Consider the following 26,423-nt stretch of genomic DNA (forward strand, 5'->3'; position numbering starts at 1 on the left):
TGGTGAAACTACTGTTCCAAAAAGTTTATTAATTGCTAATACTTTTCATCAATCATGTCTAGTATTTAGAAGAAAAATCACTGTTAGCACTTAAGCTCAAATACAACCATGTATAATGAATTATTATCAAATTGAATGTTTGATGCACATCAGCATTATCCCCCCACCCCCTCCAGAAAAAAACAACACACAAGGTATATGACTTTTGCTGTAAACTGTTTAATTCAACCAAGACACCTCTTTAAAGCACATGCTTGCATTTGGGATCTAACATAAACAGTTAACCCAGTATTTCAAACTATCTTGCCATGTACTTGTAGTTTTTCCCAACAACCAGCAGATGGAGGACTTCCACACAGATCCTGGAGGCGCTCGTTTCAGTGCCATCTTTGATCCACGCTACGGACCGCTCACTGCACAACAAAGTGTGATTGGGCTAGTGGCGCTGTTTCAACATTTTGATAGTAAAGCGCTTCTACAAGGCCGTGAACAAGAGGCAGTTTGACCATGAAGGACTCCCAGGTTGTTGCGTCAAAACAGGTGCGTGCTGGTCTAATATGCGCGCTGTTTTAGATTTTGACTACCGCAACCAGCAGGCTGCGTGGACTGTTTTTAGTGGGATCAGAGAGGCTCTGTGGATGAAGAAACAGAGAAGTTGAACCTGGTCCACATTGAGGAGGACTTCTTTCAAGACTCCAGACAGGTGAGCAAACCTAAAAACCTATTGCAAGGTCATTTAATTGGTGTGACCTTATAATGCTTCCTCGAATTAATCGATAATTACATATTGCTAAAGTTGTTACAAGTTGTTGGGAATACGCTGAAGCTTTTAAAACATCTTGGTTGGGGAGTTCTGTCAAAAGCCCTTAAGCATAAAATGGTTTTGGACATGAAGTCCCTTAATTAAGATATTAAAAAGCTGATCACCACAAGTTAAAGAGGTCTAATTTACTTGGGAAGGTAACTTAATTGTAAACATTATATACATTATATAGACATCCTTTATGGTTGGTTATGCATATATTGTCGTAGACTTTTCTTTAAAAAATGTGTGGAAATTTAATATAAGTCCTTTTCATATCGCAGCTATTTTGACACGCCCTATAAGGTAAACACAGGTGCAACTGATTAAACTAATTCGTGCCATTCTAATTTGTGTCATAACCATCGAGCCAACATGTACAATACAATTTTACACTAGTTATTTTACGTGAGTCAAATCCCTAGTAACAGTACTTTTACTTGAGCAAAGTATTGCACTACAGATGATATACTTCTTTCCATTTACCTTTTTAAAATTTTTTTTTTTTAGTTTTTACCAAATGTAAAGGTCGAAACTGTTTCAAAGCTCTGTCCATGCTGTGAGCAAAACGGTTCAGAAAGGCACATAACCTAAGTGATCGTGGTGGGGAACAAGTGCACCAAAAACAAGGAGAAGCAACAGGTCACATTTATGTTGAAGAATTCATAGTTTTTATTAAAGAAAGCAATCCTTCTCAACTTTCTCCTGCAATGGCATGAGGAGAGACGCTTTGGAATCTTTCTGATGTAAATGATCTCTCTGAGTGTTGCAATTAATAGTCAACTCTGGTTCATTTGCATTTTATGAATTCCCACTGGCTGCATGCGTCACACTCCGTCTTCTGCCGCTTCCTTTTTCCCCTCCCTTTGTTTTTCTCTTGCACCCTTCTGCCTCATTGTTCACCTTCTTTCTCTGCATTCTTTCACCCTCACGCCCGTCATGATCCCTTCTTCCCCGTTCCTCCTTTTCCACTTGTGTATGACAAACGCACACATACTGTACACACGCATGCAGCTGTGGCTGTTTGCTGGCGGGAAGCCGAAGCCTCTCTGTGCAGATGGCATTGTGCCCCTCGATGACAGCGATCCCATGCTGCAGCCTTGAGCTCCTCAGAACAATGCAAATTGTTAACAGAGTGTGAAAAGAATGTGCCAGGCGTCAGTCGTCCTGCCGTAATGACTCTTTGCATCCTTTATGCATCAGTGGTACTTATTGTGAATCACGTGTCAGACTATAAAAGACGACATGAGCAGGAGAGATGGCTGCCTGTGAGGAATTTTACCCTGCTCTCGTTTCCTGTAACTGCAGCTGAGAGCGATGTCTGTTCCAGGACGTTCACTGTTTGTCTGTGATGGAGTGAGAGATGGCTGTGAAATTCTTGGCATATGTCACATGATTGGGTACAGCAACACAGATGGCAGCTTGATGCTAAATATTCACCGGAGGAAGCCCTGCTGGGAACACTCCTCTTTTGAGCTTGAGCCCCCATTGTTACCTCATTTCAGTGTGGGCCTGACCAGAGGCTATTTAGTGCCAGGTTACATATTTAAGATGCTATGTGTTGTGAACATCCAATACCATAGCATCACAATAACATTGTCAGATTAACTCGGATGACATTGATCATTGTGAACACATGAGACTGCAGGGCGTCTGATGGGGTGTTAAAGGAATAATAATGCCTATAGAGCTTCAAACCACCAACTGTGAAGAATATTTGAACCCAGAAGGTTTGTGTTTTAGTTTAAACCCATTTATTATATTATATTATTTATCACAGCTCATCACCATTTCTCCTTAAAATATAAATCCCTGTTCTTGTTGAGAGTGCATGTGTTTCATTTTCTGGTTCGCACCTTCATTTCTGTCAGCTCAGAGGGGGGATTGTATTTTATCACACTGCAAACATCAAAGGCACTTTATACATGAAAGTCGTTTCCTTTTTCCTTCAGTGAAACTGCTGTTTTTGGGTTACGGTTTCGTAATGGACTGAATCACAGGCAAATGAGCCGCAACCCAGAGAATAGGTGGTGTGCTTTAAAAGCCTTTTGGGGAAACACTCTGAGGGATTTAATAGCTTGAGGGAGGCAATGGACAGATTTGTCTGTTGAAACATAGTCCATCATTCACTGAAATGTAATTATCTATCTTAGTTAAACGTAAATACACTTTGTGCCTTTGGTGATTTATATCTGCAAACAGAATTAAGTCAATTTATTGCTTTTTGTTGTGGGTAGTTTAATCGGTTTGAAACGCAAACATTGACACAGTCCAGAGAGCTCACACTACTGATGAGGTTTCTCGAGGTTGTGTTTGAGTTTTTAACTCCCTGAGGTCTGAGCACGTTTTCTCTATTTTACATAATTTCTTAAATTTACCTTTTCAAAAGGCACTTGCATATGATGCATACCCATGTGTTGTATATTAACATGTGCAAAACAATCTCAGCTCGCTATATAACGAGGCACTATTGTCCTAAGGCACAAGTGTAAAGAGATCATGTGGCTCTAAAGCTGAAAAATGGAAGCTCATGTGGATTCAGCACCATGGACAGCGCCGGTAGCTTCTGCAGTATTTTCAGCCCCGTTTCAAGCCGCAATGACTGCGAGACAGTCTGTCACCGAGAAAAGCTTTTAACCATTTATTTTGTGGTCTTTTAAATGGAGAGAAAATATACCGCAGCACTTAAATCCACAACCGGTCAACCCTAATAAGTTAATACAAATGCGATTCAAACAATCCATTCCAAAAGACACGACTTCGTCCAGGCGAGCATGCCATGCAAGCCGAACTGACGAGAAGACCCCAGTGTTACGAGGAAGTCGTGCAACAGGTGTCTACGTTTGCGGATAGAAACGGCGCCATAGAACTGCCTGATTGTCGGACAGAGTTTGGAGTGACACTTGATGCGAAGAGGGGAGCGTCAAACGGCACAGAGGGAGACGCGGGGAGGCGGTGATCTCTGTCCTTGCGCCATCTCGTCGCCCACCTCCCCAAATCGTGCCGGTTGCGGTTTACATCCAGTCAGTCCGGATACTGACGATGTGGGAACCACGTGTCTACGTGTGGAGCTGCATCAAGCTGCACAGGCGAACCGGACGTAACGGTTTCCTTCAGAACAAAAGTCGACGGTAAACCAGCCTGAATGCAAATGTTATCAAGGAAAAAGAGCTTTATAGGCTTTGCTAACAAAGTGCAAATTGTTTTGAAGGTATATCAGACAACAATGCCATACGCAGTGCCTTTGGTCAAACATTTGGTCATATATTTTATCTAAATTGGCATTTTTATTAATGCAGTAGTTATATTTTTGGTCCCTATTATGTTCGTTTGTTTATTGAAACGTGCATATTCTGAAAATATAGTGAACAATTTACTTTAGTAACCTTTTATTTCTGCCTTCATATGACCCCACGATGAACAGATTCTATTTCAATTTTTATGTACTCCCCATTTCTTCTTTATTTGCTCTATGGCCTTTTTTGGCTATCAAGTACAGTGAAACAAATACTCTTTAACAAATACAGTAATATTTTATCAGAAAATAGGCTCTAAGAAAATACAAAGAACAATTATCAAAAACAGTTTCCTCGCATTTATGAAAGGCTGCTAACGTTGTGATGGTCTGGTCGTTTGTTTTGAAGAGGCCAACCGGAAATGTTTCCTTATTTTAATTGCTCCCACTTTGTTGCTGGTGAGGTATAGTTAGTCAGTGCACCTCCTTGCGCCTCACCGGCCCGTCGGTCGTCGCGAGCGAAGAAGACGCCGAAGCACCAGAGGAGCGCGAGACGACCACGAGCCGGACCCGGTGGTCTTCTTCTTCTTCTACTTCTTCTCGTCTAGTTTCTGGAGTAGTGGTGACAGCAGAGACAGAGTCCAGCAGCTTCTTTTCATCAGCAAGGTGAGGAAGAGGAGGAGGAGAGGAAGAGGAGACAGACGGCAGCAGTATCTTGGCGCATTGGAGCTTATGGATTATTGAGAAGTGGAGGCCGAAACGCGGATCAAATATTCATAAGGACTTTTAAAAGAGGAAAAGTAAGATAGTGCGGAGATTCCCCGCAGTCACCCACCTGCCCAGTTCAGCGCTGCACGCGCTCCCACTGCCAGAGACCTGAGAACCAGCGCGCTGCTGGGAACGGATTCTGCCTCTCGCGTGTGCGTGCAGTGTGTCTGAGTGAGTGAGTGTGTCTGTGTGTGTGCGTGTCTGTGTGTGTGCGTGTTTGTCTTAGTGTGTGTGTGTGTGTGTGTGTGTGTGTGTGTGTGTGTGTGTATCTGTGTGTGCGTGCGTGTGCGTTTGGAAAGGAGCCCCCTGCTGCAGTACTTGTCTGCTGTAGCCTGCTGGTACAGGGATGCCACCGACTTGCTGACGGACTCCCGGTATCCGCACCCCTCCCCTCCTCCTCCCCTCCCGCACGGACGGACGCACCGACCCCTGCGATCCCCACTAATATGCAATGGTTTTTTGTGCAGAAGCCGACAGCTGCCGCGTACCGCCGACTTCACGCTAGCGCCGCCGCATGCCTGTCCGCCGCTGCCGCTCCTCTCCCCGCGCCGCGCGGCAGTCGACGCCATTTGAAGAGGAGCGCTCGGGGGCTTTTCTCGCCGCGGCGGCCGGGCGGCAGCAGCAGCAGCGACCTTTCCTCCGCCGCTGAGGACCACCGGCCGCTGGGGCAGCCAGAGGCGGAGACCGCGGAGAAAAGCGCAGCAGCGGTCGCTCTTTTCCTGCCGCACGAGGACGACTTCGACGCGGAATACGTGCGGCTGCTGATCTCTGAGCTTGTTGAGGAACCGGCCGAGAAACCGGGCAACGAGCCGGGATTCCAGCTCCTATTCCTGTCTATGGTGCAGATTGGGAGGGCGAAGCACCGCCGAACTGAGCCCAACAGCTGGCCGGCTCTGCTGGCATGCAAACAGGGGGGCGGACCAGCCCCCATGCGGTGGGTGAATTTTAGGCTGCCGCATCCGGAGCGCCTCTCGTCCCCCACCTCCTCTTCCTCCTCCTCCTCGCCCGTCTCGGCCAAATCCATGCGGTTTATTTGGAACAACATTTTCAGCAAAGGATCGCATATGCTGCAGTGTCTTTGTGGCAAGAGCCTCAAGAAAAACAAGAACCCAACTGGTGAGTTTGTTTTATGTGTGTGTGTCTCTCTCTCTTTCTGCGGGTGTACGTGCGTGTGTGGGGGTGATAGAGAAAGATAAATACTTTATTCAGTCTCAGTGCTTCTACATACGCGCAGGAGTGGTGTGTGTGTGTGTGCGTGTGTGTGTGTGTGTGTGTGTGTGTGTGTGTGTGTGTGTGTGTGTGTGTGTGTGTGTGTGTGTGTGTGTGTGTGTATTCCCTCTCGAGACTGCACTGTTCGGCTGCTTGCTGGTGTTTCTCTGCAATCGCAGTTGTGCAGCAAGTGAGTGCACTTCAGGGAGGGGAGGGGTGTGTGATTGGGGCCGAAGGAGAGAGAGAGAGAGGTGATAACTTATTAGCACAGAAACTGAATACAGTGCCAATGCCTGCGAGAAGGAGTGCGTGCTTGGCAGAGATGCTGCAGAAAATCAAATCTAATGCAGTATGCAGACGCGTTCAGGCTCCAGTAACCTGCATGATTAAACAGCACATGGCCTTATTTAGACTTCCACTGTGCATTCAGGATAGAGTGTGTTTTTCTTGTGGCTGTGGATATTTCAGTCAAACGTCTCTCCTCATGAGATTGAAGACTGAAGATGATGCTGTGCTGTTTAGCAGAGCCCCGAGTGCCTTGGGGGGCAGACTTCGAGGGGTCTCACTTGTTTACTGCAACTTTTTTATTCAGGTGGACTCAAAAACGTCTGGTGCAACCATCGGCAACACGTCCATCTTCTAAAGCTGGATGTGTGCGCTTGTAGACAACTTCAGAGATCAGGGCTGGGAAACTTTGTCACAAGTTCCTGCTCTGTTCATCAGCAGGGTGCAGAGATGATGTCATCAAGAGTATTTTGAGTCTCATAGTCTTGATCTCCAGAGGGTACAGGACATATTTAGCTTTGCTACATGCTCCGACCAATCCTTATAGTTTGCTTTGGTCTCCACCAGAGTTTCCCTTTGCTCTGAATGAGGGCAGCACACAGATTGACATTGGCATCGCAACAGGAAGTGTACATTGTTGACGTTATTGGCATATTGACATTGCATCAACAATGGAGCCTCTGTTTCCTCAGTACAGTGTTTAGAGGGCAACAGCAGGCCATGAGGCTGTTCGTTATTGCATTTTTTAAGTTATATGCAAACCAGTCATTGCTTTTTTAATATCGCTGAGCTTGGAACTAAGATGCTATCTGAGTGGGAGTATGTGCCGTTTGTGTATTTCAGAAGAAGCCTTGAAGCAAATGAAATGTACAAAAGCCGACGTTATCGCTCCCTTCACAGAAACATTTGTATGGCTGGTCCATTAATTGATTAATCAATCTCATAATTTCCCAGTGAGGTAGAACATCAAACTTGTGCTCAGTCAACACTTTCTGCTTTACAGTTTTCCCTACCTTTTGTAATTTAAAAACGTCATGTCTCTTTGACATGCGGGCACCAGACAGACGACCACCACGTCTGGAAATGAAAAGCTGAGCCACCTGTCAATCAATTCTTATTAACCCCAAATGAAACCTTTCATTTCTTTCTCCGAGCCAGCATCCAGTGGCATTTAGGGGAAATGTCAAATATCTAAATTAGTTTTGTTGTTTAGAGCGCTACAAGTGGAAAGAGTTCAGAAAGTTGTAAGAAGAGGTAAGTGAAAGCTGTGTCGGGCATCGGCAAGCCCGTTTACACTCAGAGCTACATCGTAATGTGAAGTTGTCATTCTGTGGGCTCTTGATTGGTTCCCAGAGCCCTCAGCTGCATTTCTCCATACGTTAACATCACTCTGTGGTGGCATTGAGTACACGTTTGAGTAAGGTAATGGACAGTCAGCACTGAAAAGTGAGGGAATGAGGTCAAAGACATGAATGCTGTGTCTTCTCTTCATCCCTGGCTCATTACAAAGTGCTGTCCCTGTGGTTTGGAGCGGATGTTTAAAGAGGACAAATGCATTATAAATCAAATCCGTAGAAACACTGCAGCATGGTGTCTGCCAGCCTTGGCCATTGACTGTCTTGTGGCAATAAAGGCAATCAACATTCGTGACAAATTGCAGCCACACTTGCAGGAGAAGGCAGTTTGAGGCAGATAACCTCTTAGAAACAGGTGAGAGAGAGGTGATTCTCATACGTTTATGAAAGGATAGTACGTCTTTCCTGCAAAATGTATCTTTACTTCACCAACAAATAGTTCAAGAAAAAAGGCATGTGTTTGCCTCGTGAGATCGGGAAGTAATCTTTGTGAAAACACGAGAGCAATAAGATCTTAGCACCAAACACAAGCCTCTAATCTTGCAGATTAAAGGTGTAAACAAATCAAATCAATATTGATGTGTTGGCACAGGTGAAAGGACGATCTTTCTACTCATAGCTCAGCTGAACAAAATTTCCACAGCTTCCTTTCACTGCCTGCCAACACGCGATTGCCTGCACTTTATAAAGTGGCACATGTCTGGTTGTGTTGCGTGTCCTCTAGGCTCTGTTTCTGCTTTTATTCCTTTTCCTACTGTGCTCCTCTGCTTATTTGATAAATTGTCCGGAAGCTAGAAATGCTCATGAGAGAAACGCGTGTGCTGCTGTGATACATAAGCAGGGATATTAACCTTCTGTCTCACACCCTGCAGCATGAAACCCCCTCTTTCTAAGACGTCATTAAATGGACAGTATCCAAGCTGCAGTCTTGTCTTCCTGATGTAAAAATACATTTATAATGTGACTGCAAAATGTCCTAGTACATGTTTATATATGTACAGTAAGCAAAGTTCAAGGGGTCTACGTTACATTGGACATAATGCTGCATAATGTAGTTTGACAGTTGTAATATTCCATTGAAGGGTAATCTGCTCGAGGTCATATTGAACAATAAGTTAATAACATAAGAATGATGGATTGTTCAAACAGGAGCTCAGAAACGTGGCTGATCTCATTTTGTCATGGAAGCCTCAACACACACACACACACACACACACACACACACACACACACACACGCACACACACACGCGCACACACACACACACACACACACACACACACACACACACACACACACACACACGCACGCACACACGAGTAAGTTCCCACCAGCATCCTGCAGCAGGCTCGTAGATTTACAGCAGCAGGACCATTTAGCTGTCACTTTCTCTTTTTAATTAAAGAACACATACTGTAAACTCTCTCCCTTGGAGTTTTAGTGTGTAAGTGTGTGTTTATGCGCGATACACACAGCAGTTGGTGGTGAAATATGGACCTGCTGTAGATGGGAATGAGGCAGAGTTTAGCTGACTCAGGATTTGTTGCCATTTTTCCTCTGAATTGCACTATTTAGTTAAAGTCCACTGGGAAGACAGAAATACAGCTCTGTTTAGTGTGTGTGTGTGTGTGTGTGTGTGTGTGTGTGTGTGCGCGCATCAGCGTACGTGACCCATTCAAAAAGAAGAAGCAAGCGGAAACCATTCGTTTATGTTGTTGGGTCACTATTATATATTAAAGTTGGCTATTACTTGAAATCTGTATAATTATTGTTATAATATATAAAAGTCATATTTTATTTCTAAAATGTACGATAAAGTAGTTTACTGTGGCTGATCCTGATTCACTTTCAAAAGTCCCTCTGAACAACTTGTGGTGTACAATCTACTGCTAAACTTGGTGACAAACATGTGGTATTAGATTTCCTGCAGCTGTTTGACAATAAAAGCTCCCTTTTGCAATTTGCCGGTTTTTGTGGAGTTTACATGAGCAGTGGCAGTAACGTAGGAGAGCGATCGGTTTACAGGCGCACTGGGCATTTCCTGTGAGAAACAGCTGAACGTGCGTGAATGGAGGTCCAGAGTAACGTCTCCTCCAGATGAACCTGCATCAGTATCATTCATTGCTAAAAGGAATAAAACCCAGTGCTACTCAATGCCTGGTGCTCCATGTGAAGTGACCCAGATAGAGCGTTTCACCCTTTATAGCTCATGTACACACACACACACACACACACACACACACACACACACACACACACACACACACACACACACACACACACACACACCATTTCCATTAAGGTGTCTAGCTTAATATTTGATTGAATGTAGCGGTGGGGTGCCAACTCGGATCTGTGTCTCCGAGTGAAAGGCCCACACATACACGCGCATACATTACATGTTTAATTGTATTTAAAGTTCAATCTTTGGATCAAAAATACCCACAGCATATGTTCTTCAAGCTCGCAACAAAGAAAATGTGTCTGCCTGTCTCTCTCCGTCTCTGTTTCTCACTTGCGTGCTGCTACATCGTCCAAAAGTGATGAGATGACAAAATAGTGACAGTCATAGTGATGTGTGTCCTCTGAGGTCACATGGAGGGTTTTGGTGCAGTACTCTAACATAATCCGTGTGTGTATGTGTGTGTGTGTGTGTGTGTGTGTGAACACTCATTAGCTCATGTCCTTATTGTCGAAACACACTGAGTCTGCAGAAAAACATTTTGACTTTGCTGCTCTGATCTGCCTTCGTCTGAACCCTCACATACGTCATACTTCACACACTCGCAAGCTGTCGACTAATCACATCTCGACACAAACACGTACAGTGCGGGCGCGCAGGTCATTTATATACTCAAACCAGATCAAACCAAACTCAGCTGGACTTTGCAGGTGGAAGAAAATAAATACAATTTCTGATGTGATATTCATTGTAGTAAATGTAGCTTTTTTTCATGTACATGTACATGTTTAGTAGATCAAATGAGCCGTTAAAGATACAGTTAGAAGCCAGCTGGTGAACATTTAGCAGCATAATAGCCAGATATTTCCTGCAGGAATTGGAGACTCTTTATAGCTCTTTGCTCCATATATGCAGTCACACAGTTGGGGCCTTAGGGGCCCCGAGGAGACATAGGCTCAGGTTCATTCCACAATGTATATTTTAGTGTGTGTGTGTGTGTGTGTGTGTGTGGACCTTTTAAAGAGCACAGATCTGCTCACCGACTCATCTCTTTTTAACACAAGCGGCGTTTAACTGACCCTGAAACTGTCATCTACCAAATTGTTGCATTTCTGTTTTGAAAGGACACGTTTTACTTGAGCGAGTTCCGTTTTTGAAGGATGTCAAACAAATATACAAAACCCTCATGAGACTCAGCTGATTACAGTGTGACTCCGCTCAGCAGTGGAAACTATAATTTTCCAAATGAAGCAATGACTAAACGTGTGTTTGTGTGTGTGTGTGTGTGTGTGTGTGTGTGTGTGTGTGTGTGTGTGACGGCTCTCTCTCCAGGTTTCTGTCAAGAGAGAGTGAGTGCTGAGTGTCATTTTTCCAAGTGCACTTAAAAAAAGCAGCAGGGCATCAGAGGCTCCTACAGGAAGTGTTTTTCGCAGACTGAATGATAAGAAGCAGAGAAACATGTGACAATAACTCAGTCGGCCTCTGACTCATTAAACGGTTTCATTTTCTGCTAAAAAGGAGAATGTCAGGCTGACTTCATGAAACTCTCTCTGCCAAGTGTTTTGTTTAAGTTCATCACAAAGTACTATTACAATTATTACAAATACGTTTGTCCTGTAGCGTACTATTTTTATCTTGTCTTTTTATTTATTTACTATGTTCTTTTTTTATCATCACGAGGTTCGTTTACATAATAAGTAACCAAATGTACATGAAGAATACAATTAACAAACTAAACTAAATTAAAATAATTATGAATGATAAAAGTATAATTGTAATCAATAATAGCAATAATGGGCTAAGCTGGAGATGTCACATGTACATACTCACTTGATCATAGTGGTACAGTATTGAAGCATAAGAAAATAAAAATGAAAAACTCAAGGTGCACTTACTGGCATTTCTGCGAGCCTTCAACCATATTACATGTACATTACAACTTATGAACGCTGTTAAATTTAGTTTGGCCTCGAGTTCAACGTTAAAACATTTTCTTGTTCAGAATGAAAGGCTATAATTTAGACACTGATGGTGGCTCACGTTACAGATGCTGAGTTCCCTCTGCAGCTTTCTCTGAACACCTTGTCTCTTTATCTCTGCTCTCCACTTCTTTCCTTCGTTCTCCCTCACACACACTTGAGCTGACTCCTCGTCCCTCCTTGTCGGCTTTAACCTTTCGCTTGATGACAGCCCTGCATGACATAATCGCCATATCTGTCCCGCTCACTATTTGTGTGTGTTGCCGATGTGTGTGTCCTCATCTGAGGCCGCCTTTTGGGACTCAACGTTATGAAGTGAGTTTCCAGTGGAGTCCAACTGGCTCGTGTTAACAGGTGTGTGTGTGTGTGTGTGTGTGTGAGAGAGAGAGTCATGGACTATGAGTTTATACTGAAGGCAGCAGAGAAGAGACTAAAGGCAGCTTTGGGCAGAGCTGATTCAGGTAAGATACTCTTGACAGAGAATCTAAAAAACAAGACTAATTATGTGTCAAGCGCAATGTAGCTGTGTGTTGACTTCTTCACACTTTTCTTTGGCTTCGTCATTCTTTTGAAACCTTTCAACGGTCTGCTTAAATCTTAAGGTACGATCACTACGATGTCTGAGCCCAACTCGGCTCTTACACGGCTAAAGAATTTGGACCGATTAAAAAAAATATACACACATGGCAGTTGACGATAAGCCAGGCGTCACTCTCGAGCATCGCCAATTGCCTGTTCCATGTAAAGTAGTTTTAATCCACTAAATCCTCAACTTTTAACTATTATGTTGAGTATTGTGATTAAGGTAATGGAGTCCAAATGCTCCAGAAAAAGCTGTGGTGGTGAATTAAACATGGAGTGGAAACTCAGGTGATAATTCACTGGGAACACGCTCTTTTTATCAGCACAATTTGCATTGTCATAAAACCCAGAGACACAATGGCCAAAACATATCACCAGTTCAAGAGGAACTTTAGATGAATGAAGACGGTCGGCTTCGGGCTGCAGGCTCTATTTATCATTTTGGCTTTTTTGCTTTGCTCTTAGCCAATAATGGCTTTTCTAAAATGTCAGTAAAAAAGTAAATTCATTGAAGCTGATGTTGAGCAATTAGACGAGGTGAAACGAAAAGGTTTCACTTCTGATGAAAATGCTTTTAAAAAATGCTTTTTATATAATGCTATTATAATGCTTTTTTGTTTTTTGATGGTTAACTCCAGTAATTAATAGTCTGATAAACTCGCTCTTGTGAAACGAGAAGATTGGGAGCAATTTCATGCCTTTTTTGTCTGATTTTAAATGAATTGTTACGCTCTACCATCTCACAGCCATTAGCCTGCTCTCTCCGAGGCCTCAGGTTATGGGCGCAGCCGTAAACTGGTAATAGGATCGGTGTTTTCAAAGCGCTGTATTTATGTCTGTATTCCACCTCAAGCCGCACTTGTACCTGTGAGAAGTGCGGCTCTTAGATCTGCATTGTGGCCCGATTTGGATTATACGCCTCATGGGCTGAATGGGATCCTCATATTCACTGTGCTGCTGAAGTGTTGACATCGTCACTGAGAGGGATTACTACACACACATGCACATTCTGTACACAATATGTGGGGAAAACAGATTAGTCAGAGGTCTCTTCAACCTCACTGTCGGTCTAAGAAATGTGCTTTCACCACAAGAGCAGTTATTTTATCAATTGTGCCTTCATACTGTGCCTATTGTAGTTTTTATTCTTGATAACCGGCTTCGTTAACTTTTTGAGTTTCTTAGTTTTTACCCACGACCGACCACAACAACACAAAGATCCTTTTCTAAAATCTACTACCTCGTCGGTTATTATCCAACACCAACTGTGATCTTTTCTCCTGAGCGAGGCGGGAGGAACAACACCTTTTTTCGTCTGGACAAAACAGCTGAAATTAGGCTTCAAACTTTAGCTGCAGAGAAAGATAAGCTGAACCATTCTGCTTTGTTGAGTCTTAAACGCTGAACAAAGTTGTGTCTCTTGTCACACCATCTACCTACGCTCTCCGTCCCTATTGCTCAAAACTAATTGTGTGTCTCCTTCACTCAGCAGCAACCACCTTGAAAAAACATGCGTTAACTTGTGTTAAACATGTTTTTATCAGTTACACAAAAGGCCGAGAGAATTAAAAAAAAACAAAAAAAACTTGAGTGTGCAGCCTTTTAGGTGATGCCAAAGTGTTGTGACAGAATTGCCAACACAATCAAAGAAGAGACGCGACTCCTTACAGAGAGCAGCTTACAGTGATGTAAACTCACTGTCACTGCTCATCAAAGGGTCTGCACACTGAACAGCCCTGTCGGCAGAGCGGCAGTGGGAGTTGTGGTTTTGCAGAGATTGAATGCGTGTCGGGGAAAACCATTTAATTCTAAGTGCTTTCTGACTCGGATCACTACAATACACTCACTCACTCACACAGTGGAAGACAGGGTAACTTAATTTGTATTGATACACAGACTACATTTCTCTGACAATATCTTGCAAGACACTGCACTTACTGTAAGTGATTGTACTATTGTGATTTCTTTTACAATCAAACCTTTCTTCTCTTTCAAAGAGAGTCACTTATGGAAATGCAGTGATGGCTCACACACTCAGGAGTAGCAACCGCATCCAGGTGAAGGCCGTGAAGTCTGGCCGTGATGCGTTTGGATAATGGAGAGGAGATGAAGTGGTATCACGGCGGTCCGCTTCACTGACCGCACCGCATGATCTATTTAAAGAGAGAATGAGAACGCCTGACATAACATGAGCTTCTGGTGCACGGCTTTTTATTCCTCCACTGTTTGAATCAGTTAACTTTCCTCAAGTTATCGTTCAGTAAATTGATCGTTACCTCCTTTGTGTTCAGATTCTCCAACCTTTAACTTCACAGGACTGTTCGTTGAATACAACAAAACAAACAACTTCAACGGCCAACTATGTAATTGGACTAGGGAGGCTTGGTTTACATTTTTTTTTAACAATAATTATCTGCGTCTACTGGTTGATACCAACAGGATAACTGGGAATTTTACATTTTTTTATTTTACTAAGAAAGGTTTATGACCTGTTATTTATGCATGTCTGAGGGTAAGAAAGACTAACGATTGATAATTAAATATTCTATAGCTCTAACATAACCAACTCTAACTCGCAATGCTATTGTTAACGCAACAAAAAACAACAGCTCTGACTCTAAATGCTCTTTTCTTTCTTAACGTAAAGTACAAATGAATTGTTGTTTTTGCTGATATTGCAGTCGTCTTCCAGAGGGAGACATGTCCTACAGTGGAGGTGGTCGCTGCTTCAGACTCCGCCATGTTTTCCTACATTACATTTTCTCGTCATACAAACACACGTTCAATCTCTCTGTTGCCACCTCCGCCAAGCTTTGCCTTTCAGAAGCAAACTCTTGCTTGTAGGGTTCCTCGCTTCGGTCTCTGTAGTTATCTCTCCCCCGTCCTCGCAGTTGCCACCCTCCTCCTCTTCTCCCTACTCCTCTCATCTTCCTCTGTAGTTCTGACTTTTTGGGGAAAGATCCAGAGCGATTATGTAACCACTCTGACGCAGAAGTCCTCCATTTCTGTTATCATTTTGCGTGGAAAATTGTCACTGATGAGCTGAGCCCGCTCTGACAGCTGCCTGTGACCTCTGACCTCTCTGTGAAAAGCCAATAGCGTGCTGCTTCTAAGATGGCGGTAAGAACGCTTACTGTACACATCCCGTCTCGACAGTCTTTTTTATTTATTTATTTATTTATTTTACAGTTTGTGACTCTGGAGAAAAGGCATGGCCAACACAAATTGACTTTCACTGTTAATACTTCACACTTCAAAGCAACAGCATAAATATTAAAACGGCACTTCCTGTTGCTTTTCCTGTGAAATGTCCCTGAAGCTTTTAAACGAGAGATCAATAGTTATCTGTGAGGTGTTTCGAGGCCCATGAAGCTGTTACTGACATTGTGCTGTTGTGGAGAGTCTGAAGTACTTAACCTTGTAGTGTCGACCCGTGTGGGGTTGCTGATATTGTTTAAGTCAACTCAGTTATACTAAACACGTTTAAATGCTCTGAATAAATCCTGCCGTGTCAATCTGAGCTGACGTTACTGTCACGGGGTAAAACAAACAATTTGTTGCAACCATTTGGCAACCATAGTATGGAAAAATAAAATAACGCTACATTTCAGTACAGAAAGAGAGCTCAGAAATAAAAGAAGCATTCGTCTGGTTTCACTTATCTTTCCAGATGAGCAGTTTTTCTATCTCTCCAGTCTGGTGTCTTGCTGCTAATTACATGAGCTGAATGGTTTAGTGTCAAGCTTTTCTTTAAAATCCTTTTGGGCTCAGTTTTGGTCCTCGTAAAAATCTCATTAACTCTTAAAGAAATAACACGTTCTCCTTCTTTCACGTTGAATCCCAAGTAAGACGTACAGCTGCTCAACTCTAGAGGGACGGACGGACTCGCTCGGTCTGCATGACCTCTCATGACAATCTGGACAGATGCTGCTGTGTAAATGTGTCACTTTGCTGACTTTATGACTCTTTTTTTTATCATACTGCATGAACTCAATAGTGTCACTTTAAACTAATAAATACACCTCACTCCTTTTAGATCAGATCATGTATCTGTAAAAAATTGCAAGGTTACATGGCTCATTTCCCCCTTTTTATCAAGTTATATTTGTGATAATCAAGTTTATTTTAATCCTCCTGACTGACAAATGACAAAAAGACTGTTTGTGTTTCTCTCTTTTTGTCCCTCTGGCACACGCGTGCCTGTGAATTTTCGGACAAGTCGATGTGAAGTTGTTCACTGATCTTTGTGCTGCAAAAAGAGAGGATCTGATGAGAGAGAAAAGGTATAAGAGAGAGAAAGGAGGGAGGGGGATTCAAGACACTAGAGGCAGCAGACAGATGTAAGAAAAGAGAGAGCGGGATGAATAATTCAGTACCTCCATTCCCTCTCTCATCCTCCCCGCTGAGGAGGAGATGTTACAAAGATAGACAAGGAGAGGAGAAAAGGAAAGGAGATGTGAAAAAGAGAGAAGGACAAATAAAGGAGGTGTCACAAGATGAGAGGAGAGAGAGAGAGAGAGGAAGACAAGGAAAGGAGATGAAAGACAATGAGGAGATGGAAAGGAAAGAGGATGAACCTTAGAGATTAGAGAAGACAAGGAAAGTATATGTGAGGGGAGGAGATGAGGAAGGTAGGGGAAACTGAGGAGAGGGGAGGAGACAAGAAAAAGGGGTGAGAGGGGAAGAGATTCAGCAAGGAGATGAGATGAGTGGAAACAATTAGAAGAGAGAAGAAGGAGACTGAAGAGGAGACACTGAATGTAGAGGAGAGGAAACAGGAAGGACCAGACAAGGAAAGGGGATGAGAGAAAACAAGTAGAGGAGACGAGAGAGGGAAGGAAATGAAGAAAGAAGTTAAGACGATGGGAGAAGTGTGTGTGTGTGTGTGTGTGTGTGTGTGTGTGTGTGTGTGTGTGTGTGTGTGTGTGTGTGTGCGCAGTATGATAACTGCAACTGATGCCAAATGTGTGTGTCTGTGTGTATCTGTATGTTGTCCTCTGCATTCAGCAGGTGACCTCTCTCTCTCTCTCTCTCTCTCTCTCTCTCTCTCTCTCTCTCTCTCTCTCTCTCTCTCTCTCTCTCTCTCTCTCTCTTTCTCTCGTTTGGAGATCCACCTGCGTCACTAATCACTCGTTACCTTGGTAACAGTGGATTTCCCCGTGTCTGCGCCTCACTATGTGTGTGTCTGTGTGTGTGTGGGCGGGAGTCTGAGTGTGAATTATGACTCATCCTGCTGAGTTGAGAGTGGCTATCCTCACACTCCTGTCTGGGGAACACCCACCCACATCTGTTAGCTCCCTGTCTGTCTCACCTCTTCCTCCCTCTCTCTCTCTCCATCCTCCCCTCTTCTTCACCTCTCTCTCTCTCTCTCTCTCTCTCTGCTGCCGGTGCTCACAGGTATGTCGGGCTCAACGTGCGGTCCACTTGTTGCGCACTCTGTTTGTTCAGAGCAGAGGAGCAGCCATGATCAAACAAAGAGCGCCACCTACAGACATGCTGCTTCAGTTTCGCGCTCATTCATAAAAATGGACAGTACGAGTGAAGCTCACTGTGAATCTAACATTCAATAGTTAATCAATTTGGGAAATAATTACACGTTCAAATCATCATCTTTTAAAGAAAGGAAACTGCTGATTTCCCAAAAAGTTGAACTATTCCTTTAAGCAGTTTGGTGTCAGACATGTAAAGTTATGAAAGTAACAAGTCTCCACTGTCAACTCCTTGAAACTAAGATGCATAGACCAACACAGACCCACACAAAATGTCCTACAATACTTTTAAAGTGTTTCAAATAAGGCAACAAACTCAGTGACACTGTTATGAGACAATGTTCCCCATCTGGTCCTTCTATTGTGCATCTATGAGCTTCTTGGTGGACGCACAGAAAACAAAGATCTGAACCAATTAGTCATCTTCATCCTCCCACATGCAACATGTTCACTTCTCCTCTCAAGGTAGTCGACAGTTTTGGTGCCGGTACAGCACAATCACTTTTTTTCCTCTTTTTATTCCTCTCCTTTGTTGGTGTTTGAGGAAAAAGACAGAGTCTCAGCCTCTACATGTCATTGCCGATGTTTGATCCCTGATCCCGATGGGACACATACACACTGCATTAGCAGGTTGACATCACACCTGACAGGCTCTTGCTATCAGACAAAAAGCCAAAACTACTCCATGCTTGCATGAGGAAAATATTTACATGACTGTAACATAACCTGTGGCTCTATTGATCTCTAAACTTTAACATATCAACTATATAGGTGAACTAAGCAGCTCCCAGATGAGCATTACCAGTGTATGAATTATTGTTAATTATTGGCATTAATTATCAGTAAATCACACGAGAAACTAGACACTATCTCTCTTAAACTCAATAGATGAGTTAAAATATTGTTTGCTGTGATAGTGATGTGTTTGTCTCTAGTGGCCATTAGAGGCACAAGGTGAGTGGACTAAAAATGCATTCAAGGATTGTCTGTAAAGACGCAGAGGTGTGTAAAAGGGAGGGGTTTAGGAGGAAGAGGCGGTGGGGGAGTGGAGGGTGCTGTTTTCTTTTGTTGCCCGTAGAGGACGCTGCTGCTGTGCACACCCAGAGCAACACGAGACACTCAGACATGCAGCATTTTCTATCTTATTTATGCTCTTTATTGCATAGTTCAGTTTACCGGCATGATGTGTGTGTGTGTGTGTGTGTGTGTGTGTGTGTGTGTGTGTGTGTGTGTGTGTGTGTGTGTGTGTGTGTGCGTGTGCGTGCGTGCGTGCGTGCGTGTGTGTGTGTGTGTGAGAGAGTACGGTGTGTGTGTTCTCTTGCAAACCGTGGACAATGAAGCGGAGAGATTTGGGACGAGTTTGAGTCGAGTGAATGGATGGTGGAATAAATGGATGGCAGAGGGAGGGGGTGTGAAGATTTTTCTTTTGAAGTTGAAGAGCTGTGTCACGCCTTCCTCTGATGCTATAAAAAGCAGCAGAGGCGATGAATTTTAATGTAAATGAAGCTTTGATTTATTCATAACTCCTTCACTTGGGCTGACCTGGATAAAACATCAGCTCACACACACAGACTGACACACACACACACCATATTTTTTGTTCCCTTTATTCTGCCGGGCTAGCAGGGGTTCCTTCTGTGTCTAAATTGTAGTGTGTCAGCAACAGCGGAGACGAAAGCAGCAGAGCCTGAGATCCTGTCGGAGATTCTGTGTTTACCGGCTGAAATGGGACAGACGATGAAGATTTAGGGTGACAGACTGCTGCTGTTGCTGTGTCTCTATCAGTCTGTGAATACAGAACTTAACAAGTAAAGCAGGGTGTAGCATGATGAAACATGAATATACTGACATGTATTCAGTTACTGAAATCAGATAAACTGCATTCAAAACTCAAATGTGCTCTTTCTGAGGCGGTCTTTAAGTCATTCACAAATGTACCTTGTGCAGGAGTACCACCCTGCTGCTGATCGTTATGTACCTCACAGTGAACCCCCGCTGTGTTATTGATGTGCAACCACCGTTAATGAGCTCATGAGCTGCTGTTGGGTTGCTGTCCTTTGACACACTCTGGTGCCACCTAGTGGACGTGATGAACGACACACGCTTATTCCTGTGGCGTTGAAGAAAACTGTGTCTGTCTGCCTTGTGTGTGTATGTCTGTTTAGCACACACACACACACACACACACACACACACACACACACACACACACACACACACACACACACACACACACACACACACACACACACACACACACACACACACACAGCAGAAGATGCAGACATAGACAGTGTCTGAAAGAGGCTGTTCGCTGTCCATGGTGCTGAAATAATCCTCGTTAAAGTGTCCTGACACAATGAAGCCTTGAAGCGACATACAATTATTTTTTAATCATTTAGGCTTCACCCGCTGCACTTCAGTCCTTTTTTGGATTCACACAACATGGGCAAATGTCATTATTCCGAACCAATATTTTATGTAACACTATGATACAATACAGTAAATAGAAACTTTGAGCATTAATATGTTCTCTTAACATCCCATTTTATTGTGATATAATTAGTTTTTTAAGCTCCTTATAGCCTCACTCCAGTCTTTATCTGTAATCACCCAGATTAACATATTCACTAACGCTGTCGCTCGATATTGGGATTCATCCCAATGGGGAAATGATTTCTATCTGCACATTGATGACAATCAACCCAGCAGACAATGGAATATCTGATATGCAAAGTTGTTATATTCTGACTGATGGAAATGTCTTTTGGGTGCTGGAATGTGATGAGTACATTTCATGTGAGGCCTTAAAAAAATCCACACGGCCAAACTCTACTGTCCATTGTTCATTATGAGGATGATAGAGTGGACAAGGTTATGGGGATTTCCTTTGATATGAGTTTCCACAGAAGAAAGGACATTTCATTTCAGCGTTCTTTGTGTCCAGCTGGGTCCAGGCCCAGAGATGGATGACCTACATGCTGCACTGCTCTGCAGTGCACACAAAATGGCTTATGAAATAAATGCAAAACGTACGTTTACAATATAACTTTAAATAACCATAATGACGTACTTTGTCTGGTTGTGCAAAGTGCACACAGTGACCATGTCCTTCCAGTGCACAGAGTTCATAAAACATACTCAGTTGACTGCTGCACCTGATTGAGATGTGCGAGTACTCAGTAATCTTACAGTAGTCTTTGTGAGCTATATGCACGTGTACAGACAAACCAGACATGTGAGGCCGGTCTTCCTCCTGTTTATCTAACCCGCCTCTTGCATTTTTAAACCTGTGGTTCAGAGTCTGCCGTGAAGATGTATGGGGCGAGCTGAAATGTGATATAAAACAGCTTTTCCGTAATGGTTAGGATGTAGAAAGCCGTGTTGTTGCCCCATTTCATTCGATAGAAACGCGCCCGACCACCTGCTACCCGGCTCCAGCCGACCGTCCAGCGGTGACGTCGACACACACACACACACACACACACACACACACACACACACACACACACACACACACACACACACACACACACACACACACACACACACACACACACACACACCGTTAAACCGTTGTTTTCGGGAGCGCGTGTGCCTGCTCGCTCGGCGCGTGGCTCCAGTGGGTCCAGAGAGCGCTCGAGCTGTCAGTTTACCCAGACTGACAATCAATGGGACATCCGGTCATTACTTTCAAAATAACAATGCAATTTAATTATTACTGCGATCTTTAAACGTGTTCCACTGCGCCCAATACAACATTTAAACAAGCTCCACAATAACCTACGACAGGAAATTTAAAGGTACGTGTTACATAAAAGTAGGCATATTGTAAAAGAGGACTAAAATAATTTTCCTCTATGGTTTTAGACAGCACAAGATGCAGCGGTGGCATATACTGTAGGGGGCTTTGCTATGTTAATAATAATGTAAAGCCAATAATATTAATCATAAATAGATGCGTGGCGACACATTTAATACAATGTAGGCCTATATAAAGCAGCCGTGAAAAAAAAGTAGATGAGATGAAAGTTGACCACTTGATGGCAGCAACAAGTAGCCAAATGCCAGAAGATAAGAGAGGAAATGAAGGCTGTGAATAGGAACACAATGAATTGTCTTCACTAAAAGGTTAAATTGTGTGTCTGTGATGTGAGTCACTAATACAGCCTATAAAATCTATTTGACAAACACAAATCCTGTCGAGTCTGCACTTTGAAAGCCACACGCCCTCTTTCCGGTGGGGCTCTGGGTAACTCGCGCTAGTTTCACGCAGCTGGAGCAGCTCGCGGCTGCACGCGCGCCTCGCGCTTCTGTCAGTGGAATACAAACGGACGCTTTCAGGAGGAGAGGCTGCAGAATGGCTTCCTGAGGCATTGTCCTCCTTTTCTCCTGGATTTGTCTGTCTCGCCTGTTGACCATGGGGACAGAAACCCACGAACGGGGTCCAGTGAAATCGGTTGGCGGAGCCGTTCAGTGACAGCTGCTCTCTGACTGGCAGACCGACCGGGGAGACGTGACGGACAGGTAAACCGCTGGAGGTTTAAGGAAGCAACGGCCCGGAGGGATAGTGATGACAGAGAATATGCTGTAACGGGAGGCGGTGTGCACATTTTGGACTTTAGCGCTTTGTGGCTCAAGTATGGAGCCGTTTTAGCCGGTAACGCGGAGACCGGAGGTTTGCGTCTGGTTTAGTCTGCGCTCCGTCCCCTCCGGTGGACACAGCCGAAGAGACTGGCGTGTCGCACGGAGACGGGGCTGTTTTTGTTTCGGCGGAGACATGGCAGCGGCCATCGCCAGCGGTTTGATCCGGCAGAAGCGGCAGGCCAGGGAGCAACACGCCCACCGGCCGACTCCTCACCGGCGGCGGAAGAGCCCCGGTAAGAAGCCGGGGCTGTGCAACGGGAACCTGGTCGACATCTTCTCCAAAGTCCGGATATTTGGCCTGAAGAAGCGGAGGCTACGGAGACAAGGTGTGGGGGGAGATGGGGGGTTGGACACACGCGCACATGCATGCACACTGCACACAGACAATCGCACGCACGCCAATGTATTGATATGCGGGTGCGCGCCTCCACGCGCATGCACAGGTGCACGCACTTTTACGCGCGGCCACAGTCATACACAACCACACTCGCACATGCACGGGCCTGCCTGGTGCACGCTCTCTTTCGCGCGCGCTCTTTCACGCGCACACACCCCAATATCATGCACAAACACACAGACTGACAGACTCGCCCTTCCCCTCTTTTTCCCCTCTCTCTGCTCTGTGGTGACACACGCGCACATACTGTCATGTCTTGTAGTGCCCTATGGTTCAGTAGTTTCCAGGTACATCCATTATTGAAGCCACAGATTAGTCTGTCTCGTCTCTCTCTCTCTCTCTGTGTGTCTGTCTCTGTGCATCTCTACCCTGCTCTCTCATTTCCAGCTCATAATTCAGAAAGCTCTGTCACCACGGGCAGACGTTGCCTTAGCAGGAGCAGGACGTCAGACTTAAAGGCAGTGACAAGGACACCACTACCACCTCTCTTATTTTGAAATCACACCGTGCTCAACCTGATTTGTTGATTGGGGAAACGTGAATGTGTTTCTTCATGTGGAGGTTAAAAAGTCAAACATTTCCTCACCATTCAGATGTCATGTCCAACTCAAACTTGGGACGGGTCTGGAGAATTGATTAGATGTTGCAGCGAATGGGGATTAATGAGAAGAGTGTTAGCAGAGGCGACAAGTGCTGTTGTGATCAATTGATTGTGTGAGAAAGCAGCAGGTGCCGGCGGGATGGGTGGATGAAGGGAGGAGAGGAGGAGGCAGGAAAGAGATAGAGGAGAGGCCATCGTGAGGAGTCTGGCGAGTGATGGGAATATGTGGGATGTGAGAGCCAAATTACAGGTCCTCACCTCCTCCTTTTCTTACCTCCATTTTTCTTTTTTGTCACCTCCTCTCGCTTCACTTACTCTGATTTTTTTTCTCTTCCTTTTTCCCTTGACACTTTTCACCCTCACGTAGGCTACTCTCCTTGTTGTCCTTCTTCTCTTCAACAACAACCTCCCTTCTCTTCCCTTTTTTGTCACCTTTTCTCCCTACCTTAGATCTTCCTATCCCCTCTTCCCTTGTTCCTCACAGGAGGAGTCTTTAGTTATGCAATTTCCCCTGTTTTGTCATCCCTCGTTTCTCTTCTGTCTTTTTCTGCCCCAACCTCCTTTTGACCCTTCTTCCGCCCTTCTTATATCATCATATCCTCCATCTTTTCATCCCTCCTTACATCCTTGTTCCCTTTTATCCTTTCCGAAAAGAATGGATGACAACAGTCTCCTTTCCTCTCCTTATTTATCTTCCTACCTTTTCTCTTTTACATCCTCATTTCCTCACGTACCACCTTCAGTTCCTCTGCTTTTACCTCCTTCTCTTCCTTATTTCCCTTTTTATGACACTTGTCTCCTCATTCCTTCCTCTCCTCATTTATATCACTCTTCCTCCTTTAAATCCTAATCTTCTCTCCCAACCTTAGATCTTTTCATCCCCTCTAGCTTCATTTCGTGTATATCTTTCCCCTCTCCTTTCATTCTCCCCCTCTCTTCCTCCTCCTTTCTCTTCTCCCCTTTGTCACCTTTGCTCATCACCTTCTTCTCTCCACCCAATCATCCCCACATACCTCGGATCTTTTCATCCTACCTTCCAGCATCATTTTACTTTTTACCCTCCCTCTTTTTCCACCCTCTTCCGTCACTCCCTCATCTGTGTTCCCAGCTGTGAGAGCTGCTGGTGAAAGCTTGGCAACGTCCACAACCTCTGTGCTCTGTCCGTCTGTGTGTGTTTGTGTGTGTGTGTGAGAGAGATATGCCAACATCCCCTACTGTCTTCCAGAGGTTTTGTGAAGGAGACAAAATTATCTGCAGCCGTCATTACGCGATCAAAAATGTGGTTGAAATACAGCTCAAACTTGCCCGAGAGTCAGACTGACGTGGAGCCAACATTGGCTTTTTATTAAATGTGATCAGTCCACTCCTGATATGATGGAGGCTTTTTCTCGCCCACGGCTCGTATCAGCGCGTCATTATTAGTAATTAGACGTCTGAGTGGACAGTTCACAGCCCTGGTGTGGGAGGACAGTATTTAAATCCCGCCATGAAATCAGTCTTAAAGAGCTGCCGCCCTACCTAAAGCTCTCCAGTCCGACTTTGAGTGGAGGCTTTGATTGTGACATGGTGGACCGGATTCCCCGCCAAATGAAAAGAAAATAAATATTGGCTTTCGGTGGCTTTAATCGAAATATATGAATCATGTGTCCGTTGAAATTCCCAACGTCTGATTCACACAACGGCCAAGAAATAAATTCTCGTATCACATGCCGCCACTGAAATGCAGCTGTAATATATCCATATGAGAACAGAAAGACAGATGAATAAATGCAAAGCTGGGCTGGAAGGTACGCTCTCCCCCGTGCCTCCAGGTCTAACTCTGCAACATATTTTTGATTTTGTATTATAAATGAACACTTTGATGAAATACAAGCGACATGGCAAGTTCTGGGAAAGATAAGAGACAATAAATTACATTTAAAGCAGTTTCTTCTCGTCGTTCGTCACACAAACGAGCTCAGAGAGGTTGATGTGCGACTGAGTTCTGCTCTGCTCTGACAGACGGATGTCAGCAGGTAAACGTCTAAACCACAAAGCAGTGAGAAATATCCCAGCTGTCAGAAGGAATGATGTTTTACTTTATGCGTATCATTCTGTGGCGTTCACAGGAAAGAGGAGATGAGAGAAGAAGGGATGCATTAAGTGATGATTTTTATTATCGATTAATACGGCAAACACATTGTTTTGAGTACTAGTTGTTCAGCCTACACAATCAGTATTTCTCACAGTCTGTCTTGTCAGTCAGTTAAATAGTTCTGTAATTTATTGTGCACAGTAGATACTGTTCCTCTCGCTCCTTGCTCTTTGCAAGCACCCATTTCAGGCCTTGATTTCTGGAACGGACCCTGATATTGCAGGTCTTCAAATGCTCTGTGTTCTGGCTACTTCCCTGAGACCAGTTCGCCACAGATGTCCTTGAAAGGTGAACAAGCTCTCAGACTTTTCTCTGACATTTCTCTGACATTCTTCTGCGTTGTGTCTTTATGTGACGCTCACAAGGAAGCCTGAGTGCTTGTTAGTTCCTGTGGCTGAAGACGGCGCTGAACCACCAAAAGCTCTTGATTTTGTGTTGATGTTGCGTCCCGCCTTCAACCGTGGTCATGATGAACTCTGCGTCGTGACCGAGAGGGCGAGATTATGGACACGCCAAATTAAGGAGTCGCTGCAGAGATGAGCGATGAGGACGCTGCTCCTCACGTTGATAGGAGCCAGATGTGCTTTTCCGGGATAGTCCAGTGGAACTTTGACTTATTAAAACACAGGTGTGAACTCTGTGTGTATGTTCTCCGTGTGATGGATTGGCTGTCTGCGCAGGGTGTTCCCTTGCCTTTCATTCAAGGCCTACTAATAATCAGCTATGGATAATCAATAGTCGACATCAGTGTTTCACTC

At 44.2% G+C, this 26,423-nt stretch overlaps 1 protein-coding gene across 2 annotated transcripts in view; it reads left to right on the top strand.

Moving 5' to 3' along the window:
- Positions 1-5,463: 5,463 nt before the first annotated feature.
- LOC137793936 (fibroblast growth factor 14-like) overlaps positions 5,464-26,423 on the top strand; it is a 44,777-nt gene continuing 23,817 nt past the window's right edge. The window contains exon 1 of one of the 2 annotated variants that reach the window (XM_068590400.1): positions 5,464-5,921. In XM_068590400.1, the coding sequence (XP_068446501.1) occupies positions 5,642-5,921 (280 nt within the window). In that variant the 5' untranslated portion in view covers positions 5,464-5,641. Of the gene's footprint in view, positions 5,922-22,246; positions 22,860-26,423 lie in introns of those variants that run through there. The other variant, XM_068590401.1, reaches the window with a different exon arrangement.

Source organism: Clinocottus analis, unplaced genomic scaffold, assembly GCF_023055335.1.
Source record: "Clinocottus analis isolate CAN_PGR_092001 unplaced genomic scaffold, fCliAna1.0.p SCAF_24, whole genome shotgun sequence".
NCBI classification, from domain to species: Eukaryota; Metazoa; Chordata; class Actinopteri; order Perciformes; family Cottidae; genus Clinocottus; species Clinocottus analis.